At 37.7% G+C, this 27,330-nt stretch overlaps 2 protein-coding genes and 1 pseudogene across 4 annotated transcripts; 2 read left to right on the top strand and 1 right to left on the bottom strand.

Annotated features, from left to right (window-relative positions):
* Window positions 1–3,266: 3,266 nt before the first annotated feature.
* LOC103426601 (uncharacterized) lies at window positions 3,267–6,548 on the bottom strand. Of its 2 annotated transcripts, XM_070813872.1 has the most exons (3): window positions 5,874–6,497; window positions 4,807–4,885; window positions 3,267–3,492 (listed from the first exon to the last, which is right to left on the bottom strand). In XM_070813872.1, exons 1-3 carry the CDS (start codon window positions 6,381–6,383, stop codon window positions 3,485–3,487), a joined length of 597 nt encoding a protein of 198 aa, XP_070669973.1. In that variant the 5' UTR covers window positions 6,384–6,497; the 3' UTR covers window positions 3,267–3,484. The 2 variants fall into 2 exon arrangements, with proteins under 2 accessions (XP_070669973.1, XP_070669971.1); XM_070813870.1 differs by lacking the exon at window positions 3,267–3,492 and having other exon boundaries at window positions 4,610–4,885; window positions 5,874–6,548.
* An 8,354-nt stretch (window positions 6,549–14,902) lies between these two features.
* On the top strand, window positions 14,903–18,450 carry LOC103448282 (mediator of RNA polymerase II transcription subunit 17-like; annotated as a pseudogene).
* A 608-nt stretch (window positions 18,451–19,058) lies between these two features.
* Window positions 19,059–21,796, top strand: LOC103417994 (uncharacterized). 2 transcript variants are annotated; one of them, XM_008356153.4, is made up of 4 exons: window positions 19,059–20,225; window positions 20,809–20,973; window positions 21,068–21,119; window positions 21,214–21,796. In XM_008356153.4, exons 1-4 carry the CDS (start codon window positions 19,969–19,971, stop codon window positions 21,331–21,333), a joined length of 594 nt encoding a protein of 197 aa, XP_008354375.2. In that variant the 5' UTR covers window positions 19,059–19,968; the 3' UTR covers window positions 21,334–21,796. The 2 variants fall into 2 exon arrangements, with proteins under 2 accessions (XP_008354375.2, XP_070669977.1); XM_070813876.1 differs by having other exon boundaries at window positions 19,088–20,225; window positions 21,299–21,796.
* Window positions 21,797–27,330: the final 5,534 nt, after the last annotated feature.

Genomic DNA, 27,330 nt, shown 5'->3' with positions numbered 1-27,330 from the left:
TGGAAAAACACTGCATGCCCAGTTGTTTTTTTTTTTTTTTTCCAAATGTTATTAGAGAATTGTGGGGGAGAAAGATTTTTGAGTGACGGAAATACGATCTGGTACACACGTTGTATTAGTACAATTAATTGAAATTTTTTTCTTAAATTTCAACCAATTGTGTTATTACACTTGTGTATCGAGTCCACCGGCATACTGAAAAATTTCTTGTGGAGAAGAAGGTGTGATTGTAATGTAATGTTAAAATGTATAATTAAATACTTTTGGTGTCTGGTGAACACAATAATATCCCAGTAAAATTCTCAATTATGTTCTAATTTTTCTTAATTGGTTTTTGTTTTCTTTTTGGAGTGTCACTAGGGTTTTCGTAATCTTGATTATTATGAAGTTAATTACTAATTAAGCTTAGTGTTTTTAATGCGATTCTCTCATTTTACTAGATAATTTTCATATTGTGTTCTTGATTATCAATTCGAATTACTTCGAGCTCTTAATTTTTTTAGTGTTCGAAGATGTTCTAAGTTCGAATCTTCATTTGTATTCATAATCAGAGAATGTCGTTGAAGGGTTCACTTAGGAGTTAGCGGATACAATTGCTATACTTGGAATTATTGCAAGTACTATAACGGCAAAATGCTTGATAAAATGCCTTAAAAAGAGCGATTGGTTGAAGTAGCGTGCCGGTTATATCTTGTTTTGGAGATATAAATTCTGAATCCGTCACTGAGCGTTGTAATAACGATGGCCACGATGGGTTCATAGAAAGTGGGAGCTGCAAATTTGATAAATTCAACAAAGTATGGTTTTTTTCGTAAAAGGATTTTGACTTGTTTTCAATGTGGGATAAATGAATAGGATTGTATGAGCTATTTACAATATTGCCCCTTCAAGGGCAGCGCATTGCATAATGCGTCCACGCGATGGCAGCTGGCAAAGCTTATCATCTCACTTTTGTAAAGTTTTAAGACCAACATAATTTTTCAGAGGGCCGATTTGTTATACCACTTTTTTTTTCACAAAATATTTGTGTTTTTGTGGAACTCATTCTATAATATATATTAACGATGCGAATTATTTATTTTTTAAAATATTATTCATAAATTATTCTTACAAAAAAGTTAAATAAATCCATAATAATTAAAACATTTATTTGTACTGAAGAAAATTAGCAAATACGGTTCTATAAAAAAAATTCTAAACTCTTAATCTAACGGTCGTATAGTTTTAGATTTGGATGATTTTTTATAGATATTATCTAAGATCTAAAAGATTGACGATTCAGATCGTTAAAGTACATTATGAAAATGTGTGACAAAATTTATGTGAAAAAATGGTGTAACGTATTCGTCTCCAATTTTTTATATTGATATAATGTCATAAATTGTTGTGTGTTGTTGGTGTTTGGTAAGTAGCAATTAGCAATTTTTTTTTTGAACAAATGATAATATTTACATTAAAGTTGTGGATGAGTGAGTTAAGTTTCACAATGGGTTGACATAATAATGATCAATTAACCTTTGACAAAAATCGAATCTAAGATATCTCATTTACCAGAGAATAAGAATACCACTAGACCGTAATACTAAGGAGCATAAACTTTTGTTAATTCTAATGATTTTCTAATAATTATTGCCTTTTGAAAATTAAGGGCCGACCATCATATTATTCTAGTACCCGTGGCCTTTTACTTAAAAGAGTTATATTTTAATTTTGTTTAAGAATACCCCACAATGAAAGAAGTCCTTGACATCAACGTGCACTTGCACTCCCCCCCCCCCCCCCCAAGTTTCCAACGTTCTTATGCTAAAGTGCAAGAGAAAAAGAAATTGATGTCCTTGACATCAACGTGCACTTGCACTCCCCCCCCCCCCAAGTTTCCAACGTTCTTATGCTAAAGTGCAAGAGAAAAAGAAATTGATGTAATACGAGGAATTTGCGTGCTAATTTACTGTTTTTTCGAACTGAAATATGTTGTAAATGAAGAGATGTCGAAGGAGCTTAGTAGTTTTTTACTTTTTAAATAAATATTTGTACATCTATAACGCTAGTTAAGAATACGCAAGAGTCCAAAACTAATTGTTCATTATTTAATGATTTTTTTTCCTTTTAATCCTCAGAATTTTCAGTATCTTAATATTACTCTCACATAAACTCGTTTAATTTTACAATTTTATCAATATTTTGTGCATGTGAGCTAGTATGATTGCATTGTTTTCTTCCTTTTACGCTTTTGAAAGGAAAAATATTAAAACTCAGCAATTTTATAAATATTCAATGCATGTGAACTATTATGATTACACTGTAAGACCAAAAGTCAGGTCTAGTACGAATTAGAGCTCAGCAATTTTTGGTCAACGGTATAACAAAAATGTAATTTTAGCGCCCAGAAAATATGATCTAGTGCATCAAGTGTCATAATATAAATGATTGAATATTTAAAAAAAAAAAAAACTTGTATTATGATACTTTGTATACTGAACTGTGTTCATAGTACACCAAAAACGTCTAGGTTGAAACAACCTAAAAAACATAACGTGGGAATATACAAATAAATAGGGCTAGTTTTGAAGAAAATTACAATTTACTTTGGTTGGTTCCCCGACACAATAATTGTTTAAAAGAATGTGTGGCAAAATCGACAGCTAATCCAATTTTCTATTGACCATTTGGCTTGCTTTTTATTTCGAAGTCAATAATTAATTAGGGTTTTTGACAAGAAAATTACCAATTAGGGTTAGGGTTAGGGTTACGCTGAGGTCGCTTCACAGTGGGGCTTGTTGGCTTGTAAAGACACGTATGTAATAAGGATAAGGTGCACCCATAAATTATTAAGGGCTATTGGATTTTGACAATAACATTTTCCTCCACTTAACTTCCTCAAAACAATCATTTCACTTTTCTTATCTATTTATTCACTATTTTATTTTTCATTGTTGAGCTGTTAAGGATCCACACCATATGAGGATATGAATTTTTTTTTTCTTCTGAAGATTGTTATGAAAAAAAGGAAGAAATTGTTAGTGGTGGGTTCAGAAAATTTTGTCTAACAGTTTGTCCCACAGCAACTATGGTGGAGTTTTAACTTCCACGAAAATTTTAAAACATTGTAGTTAGAAGAGAATTGGAGTAAGAGCAACAACCTCCACTAGCCTTGAAATCCGCCTTTGAATATTGATGTCAAATATTTTTAAGGTCATGAAACATAATTATGGTTTTTTGATCACCAATTCCGGCCGATTACAATAAGATTAAGAGTTTAATGTGACTTAGAAAATAAACGATTCAATAATCATGAAACATTACACGATAAAAAGAAAAGGCGAAACAACATAATAAGAAAATTTAAATTGGAAAGTTGTTAGTCTGCTTCGAATTTTAATTATTGTATTTGATTTATTTAGCAGTCCAAATCAAAAGGAAATGATGCGTTTCCGGAAAGACCTTCCGTGACTTCATAGTTGCCTCCAAAACAAGCATAGTCTCCTCATGTTCCTGTATATTTAAAAGCTTAGGGATAATAAAACTGATTAATCATGCATTATCTCACCTATTATTATATGCTTGGACAAATAGAAGAAGTAAAATTAATTAGCAACTTAGCAATCAGCAGCCGCAGCAGAAGAACCTGACCGCCCCATTACGTATATTCTTCTGCTTTATTAGACATATTCAACTAAACCAGCCAGCCACAAGGGACCACGAAATGGTCAGATCTCCAGACCAATCTGGCAACCCATGCTTGACTCCTAATCCCACCTTTTCTTTCTGTTTTTCTACATACCTGCTCATGATTGCTTCTCTTCTCTAATTACTTCACTAATTGTTGTTTCTCTCAATTTTTTTATACAAACGACAGTCTACATCAAATTAGTCTCGACTACAAGAAGGAGGATTCAAACTCGAATGCAGAGAAGAAACACATCGTTCTAACTAATTTTAGCTAAACCAAAACTTTTCTCTTGTATGTTTTGTTAATTAATATTTAATCATTTCTATTTTTGCCTCGTTTTTGTTGTTTTGTTTCGTCGAAAACATATAGCATCCTATGTCATGTTAATTTGCATCTCCACAAGCTTCACATGCAACACCAGACAACCAATAAAACCCTAATTAATTAGAGCCCAACCACGTCAAAAACGATAAACTCAACCACCTGTCACATTCCTTGTTTTTCAAAACCAAACATACCTTGCAGTTGAAGTTTATGTTTGACCTGAAAAACAAGTCTCTCCAATGATTTATGAAAGGCTGCATAAGATAAAAATCGAAACCCTAATCGAAAAGCTGAATGTGGTAATTAAATTATAAACTTAAACCCTAATTCAAAAGTTGCATGTAGAATTGCAGGTCGTCTCTGGCTAACATGGTCCACTAGCTCAATCTAAATTACGTGGACGATATTCTACTTTAAACTAATCTAAATTACAGAAGCGGTGATTTAAACTCATGTGCATAAAGGAAAGCACATCCACTCTAACCAATGTGATTATGCCCATATTTGCTCCTTCTAGTGCTTCCATGACTTCGATATGGCTATGAACCAAACTTGCAACAAAAAATTGACTATGTTTACTAAATAAGTTTTTTGAACAAAATGTCCACTAAATAATTAATTAAGGTCGAATATTTGAGATTATATATGCACACTCTAATCCAGTGTTCCTGTTTAATAATACAATGATGATCTCAACCCACAAAAAAGAAATAAATAATTAAATACAGACAAAAATCACTCTACAGCTTTCTGGATTTTAGTTCTAAACAAGAGAATGCACAGTTTCTCCATTGAAAAATATAGGAAGCAACCTGTTGAATGGGTCACGAACGACCCGAACCCCGAGCCCACGATGCAATGCCATGCCGGCCCGTACAATTTATCAAACTCCTGCATAAATCAGAGAGCCCATGATCAGTCAATGAATTTTAGTTAAGTGACTAATCACCTTGAGAAGAACTGTTATTAATTGGAACACATCGTGATTATAAGTTGTTTAATTGTGCGACGAAGCACATGGGCTGTTGGAAACAGCTGGAACATGAACCCAGTCCCGATTTGCAGACAGGAGAACAACTAGGGCAGAAATACAAGTGCTACGAATCCATATTCATTGATTCAAGATCCATACTATCTCATGAAATCATCTGATCAATGGGTAACTGTTGGATCACAAGTGGCCCCATTGATAGAGAGTCAGAGGATAAAGGCTGCCTTATAAACGAGAAAAAAAATTGTCTTATAACCGATTGATAGCTGTTGTACACAACTACATGTTTATTTCGTTACATACTTGTTAAGTGGCCTCATATTGATTCAGAGACCGAGAAGAGAATCTGCCTTATCGCCATTTTCATATGACTATCTTATACAACCAAAAACACTTGAGAATCTTTAATAGAAGCACCAAGAAATATATCAGATTTGGTCAGTGACTCAATTTTTCTATCTATATATATTCACTGAACCCATGTGGTCTGTGGGGTTTGTATGTATCACCGTATGAATATGATCACACATGAACCCAATTATCCAAACTAGAGATGGATGGAAGTAAACTCCAAAAAGAAACACCACTTAGAAGTTAGAAACCAATTGTATCCCAAGAACCAAATAGGAAAATAATTTTATCCCAGACAATTGTCTTGGGCTTCTTCGCCCCCTCAAGAGATTCTCGAGTGTTGCTAATTGAACCGGTGGTAGGACAAATTTTCTCCGTCCAAATTCATAAACCTTTTCTTGTTTACTGTGCTAATTAACTTTACCTCGGTTTCTTTGGACAATTAATCTTAATTAATATTAAGAGCAAATGACAGTGATGAAATAAAGTAACTATAACATAATATATGTAGATCTAGGGTTTGAATTTGGAACATACCTTTTTTAAGTTGTAAGCCATGTGTTTTGAGCTAAACTTCTCCAAGCTGTCATAAGTTCGTCTGGCGCTGCGGAAGGCATGAACTTGCATGAACCCAGGCATGTCCGAGGCCAACACCTTCACTTGAAGAAATGAAGCCACTGATGCCAAATTTGTTTCCACATGAGACACCGACTTCCTGGCCACCTCAACCACCATCACTTCCCCTCCTCCTCTGCCTCCGCCTCCGCCTCCTCGTCTTCCATTTCCAAAATTACCATCTAAACTATAAGTAACATTCCCGCCCTGCTTCCTCTTCTCGTCACAATGGACTACATCAATTTCCGGACTAGGTTTTGGTTTTCTCATGGATAAATTGAACCAGTTTCGTAAAGCATGGGTCTTATCCGCCATTGCAGTAACAGGCTTGGATTCCGGCTTTAAGTGACGGCCGCTGCTCGGATTGTATTTGTACGTGGACATGGCTCCTCCCCTCTTCTGCTTCTCATGGCTGGGAGTGCTACTCGCCATTTCTAAGTTCTCACTCTCTCTTACCCTTTCGTTTGTTATGGCGGTACAAAAAATATATAATGCAGGATAGGGGGACTGTTTGGAATCACCAGGAAAATCAATGGGGTATTAATTAATGGTTGATTAGGATGGTAACATAATTTATAGCAGCAAACCATGTGACTCTGCCTGTAATCTTGGATATTAAAATGAGGTTGAGATTAGTTTTGTGGATTACATTTCTTGATTTTGACTAGGAGTGGTAATGTGATGTGTCGTTTACCATATTTGATTTATGCCAGTCAATCTTAAATAATTTCTGGCATCAGGTATTTTTTGAAATAATGGTATTGTTAGTCGTGCATGTGTTGATTTCTTGTTGGATTAGTTTTTCATTTTCGATTTGTGTTAAATACCAGTCCGTTTTTATGCATTTCAATTTATGTTAATTGCTAGTCATTTTTTTTTAGGAGTGCTATCGTTAATCGCCCATTTTAACTTATGTTAATTGTAGATGCATATATATTGTGTAATATTACGAGTTTGTTGTTGCTTGAAATTGGTGGTGGTTAGATACTTAGATATTGGTGGACATTGGTAATTACTCGTTGGGGCATATTGGTCCCCGACGGGTGATATGGTTATGTTTTGGAGACAAGCAGCAGAGGACCCCCCAGATCTCCCTACGTTCCACCGCTTATTTCTCTGGTACACAACAAAATGGTCGCTGTCTTTGTTGTCATTGCTGTATGCTGGTATTCTTTATCCACACACACACATACACACATATACATATATAGAATTAAATTACAAGATCTGACAGCACAAATCTATACGTGTAGATTTGTAGCTCCTACATTGAAGAATTGACTATGATATTATATATTGTATATGCTTTATAACTAACGAGAAATTTTTAGTTGTGACGGAAATATAAGTAGTATACCACGTGTTTTAATAAGAGTGATGAAAAATTTTATTTATGAAAATTTTTATTTTTTAAGTTATTAACTTTTTAGCACACATATCTTACCATTTGTACAGTGACACGTGGTATACCACTCTGTATACCGGTCACATTGAAAAATCTCCCATAACTAACAACCTTTGTTTTCTTCAAAGCACCTTTCCCAAAAATTAACATGATCAACAAATTATAAAAAGATTATGATATTCCTTATTAAGGGCTACAAAGAATGCAATTTTTCTTTCTTATACTGGATTAAAAAAAGCGACTCCAAGCCAGTTTCCCTTTTTTGAGGGTCGGAGGAGAACGTCTATCGTATGCAAACTTATACTGGACTATTCATTTTTTTTTTCATTTGTTATAATGGAATGTAATTAAACATTGGCTTATTATCATAAGCCTAACTCATGGAATATGTCGATTTGGTCAGTTAGTCAAGAAGTTGCATCCGCCTCTTACTCTCCTTAGTTCAAATCGTATTCATGTAGATTATAAGTAGTTTAGTATTATAAGATTTATATAGGAGAAAATCAGGGAGCAAGAAAAGAGGTATTACATAAACTACTCATGGCATTGATTTAAGAGATTTTCAGTCAATGAAACTTACAGCATATACTTATCTATTAATTAAGCATCACCATCAACCCCGAGTCAACAGGATCACATGTCCTATCCTTCTTCCAACATGCTTAGAGGTAGAAAAGTAATTCTTCTGAAATATCTTTTAAAAAAATTTAGATGGTCAAATTTTACTTCCTCATGATGGTGCAGTTCACTTTTGATTAATACGATGTGTTTGATTTTTGTTCAAGAAATATTGATCAATGAGCATTTGAGAATAAATTGAAAGTTCGAATTATTAAAAGAAATATGAAATAAATTTCACCCCATATTCTTCAATAAAAAAGACTTTATTAAATAATTTTGAGACATGCTTCTATGGTCAGCACAGACTCAATATTATTTTCTTTCTGAATTATATGTTTACATAAATTGTAGGGAGCATGTTTGTTAGAAGACTATTATGAATTTGATTGGTGAATTTGTATTTTAGTTCCTTGTGAATTTGTATTTTAGTTCCTTATCGTTAGCACCATATATATACATATATATATATATATATATATATATTATAAATGTGCATGTGGGGACTTTGGACTTGGAAGCTCCTGAGTGACACCCGACCCAATTGCTACAGAATGTTTGTGGGTTAAAAGCTCAGCAACAGACCCTTCATTGAGGAGGGTCCATGTTGATTACTAAGGGAAGAGGAGCCCTCAGTCTCAATCTTCATGCATTCATATAAACAGTGTAAGGCAAGTGATATAGTTGTCTTTGAAAGCGATCGGAGAGTTGAATGCAAGATCTTTCGTAAATGAGCGATTACTTGAGTTACGTGCCTCTTTCAAGTAAATCATGATGTCATTCACAATTGCTACATAAACATGTAAGTGTAAGGTAAGGCAAAATGACCTAGTTTTCTTTTTATAAGCAATATTCTGTAATCGGAAATCAAACGTAGAACCTCAAATGTCGGAGTAATTGTTCTTAACCACTTGAGTTACCTTACCCTTGCAGGCAAAATGAGCATTTAAGTAGACAACAAATTGGTTAGGTTTAAATTGGTTAGGTTTGGAAAAGAAGAAAGCTTCCAATATTTATGAGGGTAGGCCAATAGATTTAATAGGATACTAAGTCTAGCTAAATCCAGTAGCTAAATTGTAGTTAGAGTCAAGAATGGGGGGATGAAAGTCAATGAAACAGTTAAGGGGAAAAAATGAATAAAGGTTGGATGCAAAGAACAATTGGAAATATTTTTCTGTTTTTGGGAAGCAATTGAAAAACTTGATTTCACCCTTGCGTTTGTATGTTATCAAAATAAAGATTATTCTCTTGGTCAGTTAGATGTCACAGTTCTTACAATCAATGCTTTGGCATTCATCTTCAAGCCATGACTAACTATAAATCCACACACCATTTTCATCGCTTCTCATCTCTCTCAGCTTCCCTCTTCTCTTTTCTCGGCTATATTCGTGCGAAAATTGCAGAAATAGGAGTTCCATGCAGCCCAAACCAGCGGCTATGAATGAAATAGTAGCTCTATGTTTTGGACTGAAGGGAGCTCCCAATTCTGCTATTTTCTTTCCTTGATAAGGGACTTACAGCTAAAACAGTTTAAAATATTTAGCTCTGCAAAATATAGTTCTCATATGGTGTAGGTAAGTTTATTTTTTATTTTTTTAAACTTTTATCTGCTTACTGCTGAAACAATAAATGAGTCTACAGTTTGCGAGGGACACTAGAGCAGAATAAAACAACAAAATCTCCCTCAAAAACTCTAAACCCACCCAGTTAGAATTTACCTGAGATAATTCACTTCTTCCTCCTGTATTCTTGTGGACTAGGGCTCCGGTATTTGGATACTTGGTGGATCTGTACACTGTAAGGGTCACTGTGCTGCTGCAGACCTCTTTTTTGGGTAGGAAATGGAGAAGTGCGGCACTGCGGCCGTGTCAAGGATTCGGGTAGGAAAAAATGAAGGGGAAAAACAGACGGCCCTGTTAGCTTGGTTGGAAAAAATCAAGAGCCCGCTCTTCAGTGAAGGAAGAAACCAACGGCTAGGTTTCGTTTGTTCATTGGTGCCAAATTCATTTGGGTTAATACGAGACAAATGGTTATATACAAAAGGTTGAGACCAAAGAATTTGTCCAAGTTTCATATTTTGATTTATAATTTTAATCCAGTATACAATAGGAAGTTTGAACGAAAAACCCACAATACTATTCACTTTAACGAAAAACCATATTTTTACATTAAAAAATCAAACCTGATATTATTCACTTTACCCTTTATTTTGTCCTTATCGTTAAAACTCAAAGTTTTCAAGCATTTTTCATTAATTTTCCTTATACAAGAGAGAATATGTATGAATTTGGCAACTATAAACCTAAAATCATGTGCAGATGGACATGACGGGACAATTAAAACACATGAGTTCTAACCATTGTTCGATGCAATTAAAATGGACTTGCCATTATTGTCATTTTAGCTAAGTTAACATGATTTGATGGAGCTAACAAAATTCGGACAAACATGATACATTACATTCATTGAGTTTCAAGAAGTTAAGGTCCTTTGGGGAGATCCGATAAAATTTTTACGATACTGTTTGGACCCAAATTTACACCATCGGCCCATGTAATCAAGGCCGTTGAGTGAGCATAGTTATCGACCGTCAGATGGAAAAGTGAAGATATTTTTGTTAAAGGATAATATTATGATTTTTTATCATAATAAGTACTTTTTAATGATGAATTATCTTGATTTTTTCCTGGTACAAGATGGATGAGATGTAAATGTAGTTCAATTTGATTTGGGATTCTTGGAGTTAAGACGCGTGGTGGATTGGGAGCATCAGAGCACGTTATTAAGAGTCCTAATACACTATTGCATTGTTGGCAAATGGAAATTGGCAGAGATATTAATGCTTGCATAAAGATGAAGATGTTAAATTGGAGATGGATAGCCACGTGTGAGTGGATTTGGTGGAGCCATGCATGCATATCATTATTTCAAGTTAAGATGCTTATCGGCACTAATTGGTATATGCTAATATGCTATTAATTAGCAAGAGGTGGTTACATGTTGGTAAGTGATAACAATCTTTTTGCATGAGATTGTTATGAAGGAGGACTTTGATGTTGGCGGCAGCTTTACAACGCGAGCCGTCAGGATGAGGATGATACTTATAAATACAGAGTCGCAAACAACGGGGAGAGACCCCCACAAACATCAATACAAAATTGCCCTGCGCAAACTCTCACAACTTGAGATCTTTTTCTTTTCTTTTTTCGCTGACACATCTTCCGTTGGCATCAACAGCACTGTGGAAGCAACCGGTGATATCTTAAGTCGGCATAGATAGCTCTGTCACCGTAGAGTCGGTCGGTCTCGCAGTATCTTCCGTTGGCATCAACAGCACTGCGGCGAGAACGGTCGATTGCCTATCCAAGTCTCGGTCGAGAAGGGTTTTCGAATCCTTGTTGGTCGAGGTCATCTCATTAGCCTTCTCGGCGAGGTGAGGTGTTACAGTTATTACATTCGGCACATTGTAAGCCGAATTCGGTTCGTGAACTTTGTAAGAAATAGCAGCCTTGTCTTCAGGCTCGAGAACCCAAGAGGCCGAGACGCGTTCCTTTCTCGGCCGCAATCGCAAGACGCAGAAGTCAGTAGCGCGACCCAACGCAGCATCATCAAATTTACTCCTCGGCCGAGCCTCGGCCGACGAGTTGGCACGCCCCGCAATCACCGAAGGACGTAGTTAGCTTAGAATATATTCGGCCTGCGCGCCACGTAGGCTTTGTAATTTCTAGGGTCAACATTTTGGCACGCCCAGTGGGACCCAGTGCTAATACTACGAAGTTCATATGTTATATCAAGATTCCAATCTGGCTCAACGTAGCCGATTGTACGAGCTCCTGGAGGAATTGAAAAAACATAATGAGGAATGCAAAAAATCTTTGGAAGCAGAAAAAGTTCTTCGTGGCCATAGAGAGATGCAAAAGTCATTCGCTTGCATGTTGAAAATAAAAGCTCCTGTTACCCTGCAAGGGCAATGGGTAAATGAAGACAGGGCTCGATTTAATGCCTGGCTAGATGAAGAACGTTTTCCTTACGTTTCTGATTACAGATCAATTCCATTTGAAAAATGGTTAGGTCCAAAGGCCGGGGGGCAATTTTTCGCTCCGGCCACAATCAAAATTCGGCCTCAAAAAATTGTTAAGGCGGCCGAAGAAATACTTAGGCCACCTGTTGTTTTGGTCGAGATTCAAAGTGTGGTAGGCCTAGACGAAAAAGTTGAAGTTTCTGAGCTAAAAATCGACTCAGAAAATGATTCGTCAGAAGAGTGCTCCAATGACGAACAAGACCAATACACGACTTCAAACCATAAAATCACATCGATTGATATGGTAATTGAAGACATAGGTCTAGCCGAAAAAATCACGCCAATTGATATGATTATTGGTGATAAAGCCGATATGGAGAAATCCCGTTCGGCTAAGTTGCTCGAGTTAAAAGCCGAAATTGGTGAAATAATTATGCCCGGGGGGCATAATACTTGTTCCACACATTCGGCGGCTGAAAATGCAAAATATTTTGCCGAGTCAAAAATATTTGGGAAAAATTCTTTATTCGGCCTAGAACGAAATCAATTTGAAAATTTTGATGCAAAAAGATCTTGGCTTGGAATAAAACATCGTTGGCCTCCTCCTGATTATGGTTCGGCCACTTTTATTTTCGTTTGCTAAAATATTAAATAAATTATTTTCTTAACTATTCGGCTTTTTAGGCCGATGCATAAACATAAAAAGGGGGTAGTATTGTTTTGACCGATTTGTGTTCGGATTTAAGATTTATTCGGCATATAACATATCATGCAGAAATTAATCATGGCATGAACTGTTCTAGCACGAAGTGTTACAGTTTGGCGTCAAAGCAGGAGTTGAATCATGGCATCTGCAATTAGAGTCTCGGCCAAAAGAGTGGTTGCCGAGCCATTCAATGCACATGGGATTGGTTTGGCCGAATATATATATATATATATATATAAAAGAGTTTAGCCGAACTCTCGACTACCTTACAAAAGCCTCGGCCTTGGCATATATAAGCCTCGGCCAAAGCTGCATATATATGATTCGGCCAAAACTATATATATATATATATATATATATATATATATATATATATATATAAAGAAAATGGGGATTCTCGGCCACAACTATATATATATATATATATATTGGGGGGTTGTTTTTATTGAGGGCATTAGAGACTCGGTGGACGTCAAATCTTGGTCGAATGAGTGGGTCTGAGTTTCAATGGCCATGTGGGGTCGAGGGTTCATGATTTATCTTGGTCATGATAGATGAGTGATATTCAACTGGAGGAATTCAGCACAGTATTTTGCCGAATAAGTTTTTATTCGGCGGTGGTTTCTCCAATAAATCTCGGCCATATGTTTTTCTCGGTCACTCGGAGGTAGTCAGTCATCGGTATTATTATTGGTAAATCAGTATTATTGGATGATCAGACTTGGTGCATACAGCTGAGCTATCAGGGATAGGGCCGAGTAATCAACCGAGCTACCAAGAATTAGTCATTGCTGAGCCTTGCATATAGAATGATGGCTACGAACAATTAATTTCCTTAAATATTCGGCTTATGAGCCGAAGTTCAAGGAAATTGGGGGGCAATGTTTGGACCCAAATTTACACCATCGGCCCATGTAATCAAGGCCGTTGAGTGAGCATAGTTATCGACCGTCAGATGGAAAAGTGAAGATATTTTTGTTAAAGGATAATATTATGATTTTTTATCATAATAAGTACTTTTTAATGATGAATTATCTTGATTTTTTCCTGGTACAAGATGGATGAGATGTAAATGTAGTTCAATTTGATTTGGGATTCTTGGAGTTAAGACGCGTGGTGGATTGGGAGCATCAGAGCACGTTATTAAGAGTCCTAATACACTATTGCATTGTTGGCAAATGGAAATTGGCAGAGATATTAATGCTTGCATAAAGATGAAGATGTTAAATTGGAGATGGATAGCCACGTGTGAGTGGATTTGGTGGAGCCATGCATGCATATCATTATTTCAAGTTAAGATGCTTATCGGCACTAATTGGTATATGCTAATATGCTATTAATTAGCAAGAGGTGGTTACATGTTGGTAAGTGATAACAATCTTTTTGCATGAGATTGTTATGAAGGAGGACTTTGATGTTGGCGGCAGCTTTACAACGCGAGCCGTCAGGATGAGGATGATACTTATAAATACAGAGTCGCAAACAACGGGGAGAGACCCCCACAAACATCAATACAAAATTGCCCTGCGCAAACTCTCACAACTTGAGATCTTTTTCTTTTCTTTTTTCGCTGACACATCTTCCGTTGGCATCAACAGCACTGTGGAAGCAACCGGTGATATCTTAAGTCGGCATAGATAGCTCTGTCACCGTAGAGTCGGTCGGTCTCGCAGTATCTTCCGTTGGCATCAACAGCACTGCGGCGAGAACGGTCGATTGCCTATCCAAGTCTCGGTCGAGAAGGGTTTTCGAATCCTTGTTGGTCGAGGTCATCTCATTAGCCTTCTCGGCGAGGTGAGGTGTTACAGTTATTACATTCGGCACATTGTAAGCCGAATTCGGTTCGTGAACTTTGTAAGAAATAGCAGCCTTGTCTTCAGGCTCGAGAACCCAAGAGGCCGAGACGCGTTCCTTTCTCGGCCGCAATCGCAAGACGCAGAAGTCAGTAGCGCGACCCAACGCAGCATCATCAAATTTACTCCTCGGCCGAGCCTCGGCCGACGAGTTGGCACGCCCCGCAATCACCGAAGGACGTAGTTAGCTTAGAATATATTCGGCCTGCGCGCCACGTAGGCTTTGTAATTTCTAGGGTCAACAGATACATATAGTTTCAAGAAGTTAAGGAGAACAATTCGAGTTAAAAAAAAATAAAAAAATAAAAAAAAACAAAAAAAAAACTAAAATCGAGATAAAAGGTCAAATATGTCTTTTTACACAATTCGACTGAATCCGCGAATTTGCCCTTTCAGTGCCCAGCTTCCAACTCCCTCCTCCAACGGTTCTGTCCGAATTTTCTCTGCAAATTTTTACTTTCCCGGAAAAATGGAGACGAAATGGACGGAAAAATGGAAATCTCGCTCGACAAGCTTCCCATCAAGCGCTTGGAAGTCATTGAAGAAAACGGCCTCGAACGGTTTCCTCCGTACGTCGTTATTCTTTACCCTTTTTTTGGCTGATTTTATTTTCTCGGCAACCAAACGGCAACTTCGGATTTTCTCGGAAACCCCAACTATCTGTTTCTTTGGTTAAAGTGATGTAGGCTACGACGAGAAGCGGCAGAGTTTGATTCGGAGAATCGATTTCGCGTGGGCCGTGGAGAAGGACGAGAACAAGAAGCAGAAGAAGAGCTCGAAAGAGAGCGCCGCAACGCAGTGGCAATGGCAGAGCATTGGTGGAGAACTTGCAGCTGGCGCACCAGGAGCTCTCCGTCATTATCGATCTCATCAACACCGTAAGTCTTTCAATTCTCGGGTGATTTCTGAGAGATTTCATTTCAAGGAGCAATGCTTGCTGTGATTGAGTGATTCTAATGGAATGTGAATGTGTGCAGGTGGAAACCAAAGATGCTGTAACGGTGGCTAGCATGACGCGTCCGAAGCCGCTTCCTAATGAAGCTCTGTCTGATCTTGCTGTGTCTGCAGCAACCAAGCTTCAATGCTTCAGGGTAATGCTGTTCTCGCCGGGCTCCAGATTTCGTAAATTTTGTAAATTTGGTAACTTTTTGTTTTGATTGTTCATGGATATCTGTTTATGTGTTATTGATTACTATTTCAGCATCTTGGAAAGTACTTTAAACAGTCAGCTAGATTTTACGGTGCTCCAATCAGGTGAGTCTGCAATGTTTGATGATGCTCCACATTGCTGGCATTGATGATAGTTTTTTGGCCATTGATTTCTTTCTTATCACCAAGAAAAGCTATTTGCTTTAATTGCGTATATTTATGCGTGAGTTGTTCATATCACCTATAAACGACTTCAATAAGCCCGTTGGTTTCTTTTTGCATAAAGGAATTTGGGTAACTTGAAATTTGTGATGCGCTGTTTGTGCATGAGTGAAAGGAACTCGGTACAATAGTATTCATATGTTCTTGAACAATATTCTCCATCCCGTATATTGACAAGCAGATAGACTGCAGCAGAATTGGAAAGTTAAGCGGCTGCGTATGGCAGCTTCAACTTCTGGAAATGAAGGCTTTACCATTGATCTGTTTGACAACTCATTATATGATCCAGCTGCTATATTTTGGCCGTCTGCTCTGTCTACAGTTCATGTTGAACATGACTCGGCTGGCATGCTGGCAATAAATGTACATCCAAATTCATTTTGATCGCTTCAATTTGGTTTTCTCGGTGCTGATCCAGTAGATAATCCAATTGAATCCAGTAAAAACAAAATCAATTCATCAAGGGAGGCTGAGAAAAAATCTGTAAGTGACGATGAGTGTGTTAAAGAAACACATTTGCTTCTTCGCGAAGTTCATCAAGCAATATTCATTGAGCAGGTATATTCTACACTTTTTTTTCTTTCTTATTTATCCCCCTTTCATTTTAATGGTTTTTAACTCCTGTTCTTATGGTCCAGGTGTTTAATTTGGTAAATCGCGAAGCTTTCAACCAAACTTTAGGAGTCAATGTAACTGGAATACAAGAAAACTATTTACAACTGAATATAGGTGAAGGAACCTCTGTGTTCATATCACTTATCCCGTCTAAAGGTGAACAAACGGGTGACAGTCCAAGCACCCAAAACATAGAGAATGCAATTTTACCTTTGGACACATTGGATGGCTTGCAGTTCCCAGAGGATGATAAACCGGATACCCCAAAGAAAATGTCAGTAATTCATGATCAAATTAGTTGTGAAATATATCGGCAACAGATTTTTCACCAGCATGTATTTGTCAAAGCAAAAAATGTACCAACATCAACTCGAGTATCTGGTCAACCAGCCAAAGAAGGGTCCAGACTTCTTGGCCATTTCTGCATGTCATTGGCTCATCGAATCTTTTCAATCAAAGTTCTTACAGAGATGGAAAATGTGGTAAAGTCCAAATTCTTGTGAAGACGTATCAATGCTTGAATTTGAATTTATTTGATTGAACTTTTTCTCACTTGTGTCCATGATTCTTTAGGTTAAAGGGGCACCATATCTGCAGCTGTATCTCAACCCACTTGGCATTCGCGGTCATCATCATGGATGCTCTCTGTGAAGATTCCTTATCCATTCGACATGCATGTCAAACCCAAGCATCTGACATGCGTCACGTGGGGAACGTTGCCAAGTCTCAGTTTCATACTAAGGTGGTTGTAACAGATGATTGCATCAATGTAGAAGGGGAAGGTGCTCCGAATATGGTTGGCCTGTTCAATGGGAATTTTGAGGAAATTTGTTCAATGAACAGATACAACTGCAACTTGGCAGATCTTCCTGTGATAATTTTGCAGCAGGTATCTCTTATATTTGTAAAGTTGGTTTATAAGTGGTTTTGATTTATAAAGAAAAAAGGTAGTGTTGTGAAACTTGACAGATTATTGGCAAACACACCGTTGGTGTCTTTTGATGTCTCTCCTTGCCTATGGTTGTTTGTGGTACACTACGACTCATGTATACTTAACATGATTGTGGAATTTGGCAACAGGTTGCAGGTCAAGTTATTTACTGGCTTCACGAAGAAGCTCTTGCGGTAGGAATAAAGGCAAACCGAGACTTTCTTTGTTTGTCACTTGAGCTGGATCAGGGCGAAACACTCAGCGTGGTGGCACATGTGGACCCAGAAGACAGTGGAGGATGCATCTCATGGTGGCTGGTCATAGACGGTGGGTTTATAGAGGAACGAAAACTCAGTATGGACACTTCCGATGCTGCGTCAGAAACTAGGAAGTTTTTAGGTCATCTATCCCTGGAAGTGTTGTATTCAACACTGATGTACTTGGTTAGCCTGTGCAACGGAGGCGGTAATTGATGATGAAGCATGCGTCAATGGCGGATCCAGGAAATAATATTAGGGGGGTCAGTAAGAATAGCGTCCACAACACGTAATTTTTTTTACCAGAAATAGCATGCATATCGTCATTTCATCGAGTCTTGGTAGGCATGAAGTCATTTGGAAAGACTTATTGCACACTGTTAATGTATGCAAGGGGCAGCACCCAAGGTATCCATGGACATTCACTGAATCTTGGTAGGCCTGAAGTCAGTTGGAGGGCATGTATGAAGCCAACTCTAATCTTCAAAAGGGTAGCACCCAAGGTATTCATGGATATTTACCGAAGTTCGAGAGGTCAACTGACCCCCCCCCCACCCCGCCCCTCAATGCATCCACCACTGTGCGTGATAACGTTCTAGCTAGTAGTTTCAGGTTGTTTTTTCTTTTTTCTATGTACAAATGTCGTCGTGTAATCAATATACAATCCCATAACCAATTATGACATGTCCTTTGCACCTTCAAATGGTGTATTTTTGCCCCCATTTACTATTGTAATCAAATGCAAGTAGTTGGGAGGGATACTATCAATAGCTGTAGCATCCCGGATTGGCCGGCTAGAGGTCAGCACGGCCCGACCTGACCGACCCGACAACCGAAATATCTACAAGCATGGTCAAAGCCAGGAATTGGCTTGCTTGCCTTCCAAGCAGGCAATCAGCAAGATAAGAGTCAACTGGGAAAAAAGAACCTTGAGGTTTCGTGTTTGGGCCAATCACCCCTTGCCAACTTTTAACGTGCGTGACTTTAACACCATTCCATCTCACATCTTTAATAAAAATTAAAGAAGGGCAGATGCGGATTAGACCAATTAATCACGACAATATTCGTTTTCTGTTGCAGTTAAGTTGAATTTTGCTTTCTCTTTGTATAACACAGAAAAAGTCGTAGATTTGTAATAATCAAACCAATTAGTCACGACACAATTATCTTCTTGTTGCAGCAAAGTCTAAATTCTTATTTCCGTATAATACAAAAAAGTTAATAAATTCGCGATAATTAATCTAATTCGTGACAGGATTGTTCTGTTAGTTCCTCCGTGATTAAAGAAACCTTCGTGATAACTACCCTGATTTGACATGTCAGCGTTCTTATTCTTTGCATCCACGATGACTAAAAATCATAATACACATGCCAAAACCGAAAAGAGGGAAATTTACAAAATTTAAAATCAAAATTATCATCATCAAAATTGAAGGTTCTTTTTTCCATCTTTCAAACGTGCACGAAGAGAATCACATCCTTAATTTCTTCTCCCCGAATTCCAAACTTCCAATCCAATCCAAACAAGTTCTTCCGTTATACAGAGCCAGATCCAGTTCCTTCTTCCCTCTCCAAACACCTGCGCAGGGACGCCACATGCACCTGCTCGGAAAGACCCAAAATACCCCTGGAGTTCCGTTGGTCACACAGCCTTTGCAGCTCTCCCTCTGTGCTCCCCTATTCCAGGACTGCTGCTCGGGATTGGGATTGATGTCTGCGAATCGGAGAAACCGATGAAATTGCCGTCTGGGTTTCGAGGGCAGGTTGAATTGGGGAACTGGGTTTGAAGAATTTGAAGCCTTCGTTCTCTGTTGGGGGAGGATTTTTGAGTTGGGGGCCAGATGGGTTTGTTCTTCTGAAATTTTTGTTTTTTGTATTCGAATTCGAGATGGTTTTGCGGGAATTTGGATTTCTGATAAGGGTTCTTTGGATTATAAAAAATTATTGGTTCTTTGATGATCAAGTGGTGGACTTTTGTAATTTTAGGTGATATTTGGTGATTGAATTACTAGATTATCGCATTCAATATTCATAGGTTCTGATACATACAGAAACACATTGCTGCTTGATATTTGATTAGAGGTTTAGGAGCAGCAGAAAGAGTAGAACAGTTTTACTACATTCTTTGTAGAATCGAGTTTTGCCCGGTGGGGGTTTAGTTAGTGATTGATTGGAGTGGTTTGGTCAGATTCTGCGGCTTGAGATTCTTTTAGTTTGTGTACTTCATTTTGTTTGTCTTGATGTCGGGTGGTACGCCAACTGGGGCCGGATATATGAGGCAGAGGCATAGCCAGGGATATGCATCGAGCGGCGATGATCTTGAGGATGATGCATGCTCAGTTATGCGCTCTCCGTCCCCACAAAGTCCGAAAGTTTGGTCGCGGATTGAGATTTTGGAGAATGCCCTTTGGCTTGCCTCAGCAGCATTCATTGTGTACTATGGTGACAGGAAATCCAATATGATATATATCTTATGCCATGATGAGCGAATTAGAAGGTATCGGTTTTGCTTGAATTGTTCTCAATTTTGCACCTCTGGTTATTTTGTTTGTTAATTTGTTGGAAGGGTTGTGCCTCAGGCTTGTGATAAGTAATATGTACTGAATGTTATATACTGTATGACTTGGTTCTTTAGTCTTGGGTATTTGGTGGTACATTTTCCTTTGAATTTCGTGATTGCATTTGCAAGCTTTGACAGAGCTTAAACTAATCTTTGATGTATCGTTTGCTACTCTTGAAATGTAAATGGTTTAGGGCATATGTAGAAAATCTCATAGCCTATGCCTCTTGATTTCTGTTCACACAATACTAAATGAAAATTTGGATTTTTGTGGCCTTGATTTATGGTCAAGTCATTTGTTGGTATATTTGCTTAAGATTTGGATTATGCGTATCAGTGTATGACAAACATAACTATGCTGTTTAGAAAATTCTTGGGATTTTAGCGACGGGAGGAGCAGGGTTTGCCTGTATGTATTCAGTATTTGCTCATGAATTATATGGTGTGTTAACTTTTAACTGATCGGGATTCATATACGGTTTAAAGCTTTTGTTCTTATATTTTTTTTTAAATCTTGCAGATTGCCTTTATACCTTGGGATGGTGGGCGTAGTTTTAAACATTATCATCTTCTTTTATACGAGTATGTCGGCATGGAGCGTAAGGAGATTTGACGAGAAATGGGAATTAGAAAGTATAACTGCTCTGCCGTTTGTGACGCTACTTGGCGGCATCTCATTTTGCTTGTAAGAGAAACCATACTGCAATTCCATTTTACATTCATCAGGTGGTATGTTTACGATAACTGCTTCTGACTTGCTGCTTTCCATTTTTTGGCAGCTTCTGCTTTGCTTTGTGGCCAATATGGAGTTTCTTGACGCTTCCTCTTTTGGTAGATCCTAGTTTCTTTTTATGTTGTCGTACCTTGTAGATTTACGTATTATTTTTGTTGTGAAACTGTCTAAGTACTGTTTGCATTACTGCAGTTCACGCTGTTTATGGCAGGCATGGTTATATGTCCATACATTATAATTGGGATATTTAGGCAACAGCATGATGTTCTGCGTACAGATTATGCCTCGGAGTTAGGTGAGAAACATTACTGATCCAGAACAGAGCTTCTAACCCAAACCAGGGATGGCTAGTCACTCAGAAGATTGAAGTTTTATCAGATGCTCTCCTTGCCATATGTTGCAAGATTGGTTGTTCTGCGTTGCTTCCAATCAATCGGGCTTCTGTTTTTACATGAACCTTATTCAGTTGATACACCTGATGGTACATCCATGGAGTTTTGTATTAACGTGAAGTGGGAATGGTTGGGATGTAGTTTTTGTGATCTGATACCGGTTAGCAATTAGCCATTTAAGCATATTGAGTTTAGATCTTTCTTTTCTTTTTCTTTTTTCATTGTAAATGAGCAATATTGCACCATAAATTCTGCATCTTTGAGAGAGACTTCACTGTTCAATGTTGTATACCCCTCTGTGACTTGAGAGTGTCCAATCAAATCATTTGTAAGAAATCTCTCACATAAACATAAAATCTCATATTTTGGTCCACCCGACCCAAGATCTAGTTCTACTCCGTGTAAGAGCTGCTTTGGTTAAAAAGTCCTACCGAAGTTTCTTTCGCCATAACCATAAGTCACCAAAGCCTTCCCCGCCCCCCAATCTTATGGCCATGTTTAGTTAATAGGATTGGAGATGATAACATTAGTCTAATCTGATGTTTGGTGCTACACAATAATGAGGAGTTGGATTATCTGAAAAATGCACTGGTGTTCCAAAGTCTAGGTTCCAATTGTCCCGGGTTTGCATAGGGGAAACGGGAAAGAGGTAAGAGCATTCTTTACCAACTAAAAGCGCTTGCGACTACGTCTAACAAAAAGAGATGCTTTTGAGTTATATAAGTGCTTCATGGAGATTGTAATTGGCTTCATGTCATGGGTTATGTATCCCGTGACCAATAAAGAGGTAGGTAAGAGCAGATAAATAATTGACTAAATGGTCGAATCTCTCCTAATCATGAGTTGGGAAAACCCGTCTCCTCGGCCCAATTTACCCACACTAATTTTGGATCCTTGTTTTTCTTTGGGGATTGAGTCGAATCAAGATTTTCCATGAAATCATCATTGAAAACTAAATATCAATGAAGAAGAATTCTTACGTACGTCAAACTCATGAATTGCTTGGAGGCCAAGTTAAGGTCTAGCTTCTAGGGTTCTTCTGCCATTATAAGTACGTACAATTCGAACCAGGCAAAAAGGTCTAGCGTGCGTCTAGGGTTCTGGCACTACAATTACATACAAGCACTAAAGACGTTTTTCTTCCAACAACACTAAAGATTTTTTACGGGAAGAGAAGGAGAAAGCGAAGCGTCGACATGAACCAATCCAAAATGGACACGGACTTGGACATGCTGATGCCGGAGGAGATGACCGAGGACTTGGACATGCTGATGCCGGAGGAGATGACCGAGGACTTCAGTCTTCTCGACGAGGAGAAGAAGATCGGCGGGCAGGGCCTGAAGAAGAAGAAGCACTTCAAGGTCAAGAACACCCCCAAGAACGTGGACGAGGGTAATTAATTCTCTCTTTGATTTCTTCCTTTCTTCTGAAATTTTGAAATATTCATTTTTTGGGAAAGTTGGTTTTGTACTTGTTTTTTAATTGGGATTGATTGGAATGGCTATGGTTAGTTGTGGAAGGGTGTTGGCAGAAACCACCTTTGGAAATCATAGAGAACATCGTACAGCGGCTCGACTTACTTGATCGGATTCACGGCTTAAGCCTCCTCTGCAAGCATTGGAGTTCGATTGCATTGCAAAGGGACATCCCCAATGATCATCAATTCCCCTGGTTACTGGTCATTAAAGCACCCTGGTTGCTTGGCGCCACTAACCCAAGGCCCAAGTACTTAGAGTTGTCCATCCCACCCGATGGTAACGTTATCACGTTAGGGTTGTCGAAACAAAATCAAGGGTTGTTTCATAGTTCCTGCAAAGACTGGTTGATCATGGACAATGTAGAAAACTCTGAAGTATTTCTACTAAACACTATTTCTGGAGCCAAGCACGAACTTCCTTCCTTAACACAAATCCCATCTTTCGGAAATTTTAGAGCACAAAATGGTCCGTTTTCTCCGTAAAATTGCACTATCGAGTTCAAACATGTCAGAATGTACAGTGGCAGCATTTTTTTCTTCCAAGGAAATTGGTGTGTGCAGGCCGGGAAAAAATAGTTGGAGCTTCTCTCCGATGTCGGATGATAGCAACGATTCTCTTTTATGCCTGTTGTTTTCTTCATGTGGCATACTGTATGCCTTGATCGACAACAATGCCAAGAGTGGAAGAGTTATAACTCGCACGTTACGTTTTGGAGATGGTAATGATCTTGAACTGAAGTTGGTTTATGATATAAAAGGAAAACAAAGGGAATATTATTCCACTGGCCTTAACATTCATAATGGTTTTAGGTATGTCTATATCAAGCACAAGTCATATTTGATAGAATCAACAACCAACAATGAACTTTTGTTGATCCATCAGTTTACGGATTTCAGAAAAAAGAACGATCTTGGTCGTGAGACAATGACTCGTGATTTTGTAGTTTACAAGTTGAACGAGGAGGATGGCGAAAGCTTTATCGAGATACAGAGTTTGGGGAACCAAATATTGTTTCTAACAAGCCGAGGTTGTTCTTTTTCGTTGCCCGTGAGTAATTCCAAAGGATTGGAAGCCAACTGCATTTATTTTCTGGAGATGGGAGTTGGTTCCTGCATGAGTGAATTTTCTCATCCTTTCTACTTAAATGGTCGGAAATTTGGAAAATCCAGAGACGATTACTCTCATGCTCCACCAAAGCGCTACTGGTGGGGATTGAGTTGGTTCCTTCCAAGTTTATTATGATAGCTTAGCTAGAGAATTTTTGTTCCTTTGGTTCAGTACTATTTTTGTTTGCCCTATTTGTTTTATTTTACCAGTGTTATATTTTGCAGTTCTTAAATTAAGTTATATACTTGCATCTCGTGTACTTTTTTTTTGTGAAACATGTTTCAGCATACTTGCATTCCGGCGAAAGAGTCTTCTTCAAAATGGTGACATGGCAAGAGTGAGACCGGACCATATTAACAGTCTTAAACGCATTTCTAATAAAATTTTAACGTTTTCTTAGGATATATAGGTCATCCTTCGAAAGTACACATGATGAATTACGGTTGGATCATTTTCGAGTTTAGTACTCTAATCCTACTTCTTATCTTGCTTACCTAAAGACGTGCATGGAATATACAGGATAACTGACTTAATTAGCCGCTTATGTGAATGGACAAATGTGTTTGTCTTTCTAAGAGGAGATTTAGTTGAAAGCAAAAAAAAGATGGGTGATTTTTCTGTATAACGATAATTTGGAATTAGGCATATGCAGCTGTTTTCATGGAAGTATTTGTTTGATTTCAATGGGTATGTAACTGGTCATTGTGTGATTTAACCTAAAACTTTCATTCATTAGTATAAATATGATATCGTGTTTTTTAAATAAATAAATTTAAAAAATTAGAGACTTATCAATCACCATGCCAATTACATCTATCAATTCACGTAAAAATATTGTTGTAAAGTCAGGTAGGCACCAACAAAAAATCAACTGAAAAGACTTATTCATTCTAGTTTCTTCACCATCATGCGGATAGGAGTAGATGGATTAAGGGCCTGTTTTCCGAGATTGAAGTTTTATCAGATGCTCTCATTGCCATAGTTTGCGAGATTGGTCGTTCGGTCATTGTCTTCCAATCAGTCAGCTTCTATTTATACGTGAACCTTATTCGGTCGATACACCTGATGGTACATCCATAGAGTAATTCTGGATTAACTGAAGTGGATTGGTTGGGATTTAGTTTTTGTGATCGGATAAAGAGTGATTGGAACACCGATTTAGTGACTCGTGATTTTTTAGTTTACAAGATTGATCCGAACGATTGCGGAAGCTTTACAGAGATACAGAGTTTGGGGAACCAAATATTATTTGTAACAAGCCGAGGTTGTTCCTTTTCGTTTCCACCGAGTAGTTTCAAAGGGTTGGAAGCGAACTGCATATATTTTGTAGAGTTAGGAGTTGGTTCATGTTTTGGCTCCTCTTTTGCTGGACGCAGTGGCAGCAATATGTGTGATTTTTCTCATCCTTTCTACTTAGATGGTTGGAAATTTGGAAAATCAAGAAAATGCTACTATCATGCTTCACCTAAAGCCTACATGGGGACTGAGTTGGTTCTTTCCAAGTTTATGATAGCTTAGCTAGAGAATTGGTTGTTCCTTTTGTTTCAGTACTCTATATATATATATATATATATTTTTTTTTTTTACCAGTGTAATATTTTGCAATTCATAAATTAAGCTATATACTTTTTTTTTGTTGAGAAGTGATTTTCATATCTTCTTTTTTTTTCATTGCAAGTTGCAGAAAATAACGCGTTGATATAGTCGCCACTGGAGCCACACCATTCTCCTCGGGACAAAGAAAAATAGAGGTGTTAAAATTACATGTAGGTGCAAAAAATAACAAAATTTTGTTTTGTGAAATTACGTCACTGTCATTAACTTTTTTTGTTGTAATAAAAGACTAAAAAGTATTCTATCTCTTTTGGTTGACAAAGAAAGTTCTATTAATATGTAGTTTAGATACCTTTTTTAAGAAGTGATTTTCATATGTGTCATTTTTTCATTGCAAATTGCAAACTACTGTCTTCGGAATGAAGAAAAATAAATAACAATATGCAGAATTCAGTTTCCTTCGTATGGGCAAATAACTTCAAATCCAATGAACCTCGCAAAGAATGAAACAAGTCAAGTCTCACCATTCCTTGTCCCCCAAGTTGGGAAAGACATGTTTCAACATACATCCCCCTCAAAAAGGAAAAGTAGTCTCTCACTCTGACTCTTATCATTCTCTACTTAGTGCTAAAGAATAACTGGTTTGAATTTGCATGACATGATGAATGAATACCACACTCAAATTCCAACACAAAGCCTGTACGATTCTACTGTGCAAGATAGTGAAATTTTGCTACAGATATCGCCTTATAGAAGTAGGATTCTCTCCTCTCTAAATTTCCTACCCTCCTTTCACACTTTTTTTTTATCTTTCTTTGTCTATAGGAAGTCAACACATGATATTGATGTGACTTAATCATAACTGTTTAAATCAGAGTAAAGGGAAGGGGAGAGGGATTTGGAAAAGAGAGAATCCTACTCCCGCCTTGTGACCATGTTCATTGACTAGGATTGGAATAGTGCATTAGGTTACGTTGGATTGGAAAGGATAACTTTAGTCTCATGTGATATTTGGTGCTACACAAGAATGAGGTGTCGTGTGGGATTAACTGAAAAATGCACTACTGTTCCCATGCCCGGGTTCCGATTGTCTCAGGTGCGTGTGGGGGTCATTGGTCTGAGGCACAAGGTTGGATGTCGGGTTTGAGTTCATGCGATCGAGTAGTTGGATTAAGGGTATGTTAGGTACTCATTATGAAACAGTACTTTCAATGCTTTTTTCAAGGAGGACTTGGTTTTTAACAAAAATTTCGAGGTGCTTCTAAATTTCTAATATAAGCCCTTAGAAGTAAAAACACTTATGATTATAAGTGCTTTTTACATAAGTCATCCTCAATTGTGTTTGTAGTAAAATTCCAACTTTTTCTAAGGATAAGTCATCCTTCGAAAGTGCATACGATGAATAACACAGTTGGATAATTTTCGAGTTTAGTCTAATCTACTTCTTATCTTGCTCACGAACCGTCGTAGGTCTAATAGGATGATTAGCTGCTAATGTGAGTGGGCAAACGTGTTTGTTTTTCTAAGACGAGACTGAATTGAAAGAGAAAAAAAGATGGGTGACTTTTCTGGAAAACAAGAAGATTGAATTAGTCGTATGCAGCCGTTCTCATGGAAATCTTACATGGTCTTACGTGAGCAGTATTTGATTTATTTCAATTTCACAGTATGGATTACGGTTTTGTAATATTCATCCACATTTATAATTAAAATATTTTAAGTTCAATTCTTTTAAATGACGAGTTCAGTATTAAATTATTACGACAGTTATATTACAA

This window comes from Malus domestica, chromosome 02 (assembly GCF_042453785.1).
Source record: "Malus domestica chromosome 02, GDT2T_hap1".
NCBI lineage: Eukaryota > Viridiplantae > Streptophyta > Magnoliopsida > Rosales > Rosaceae > Malus > Malus domestica.
Note: the sequence above shows the minus strand (reverse complement) of the source record. Positions and strands in the feature narration are given on the sequence as shown.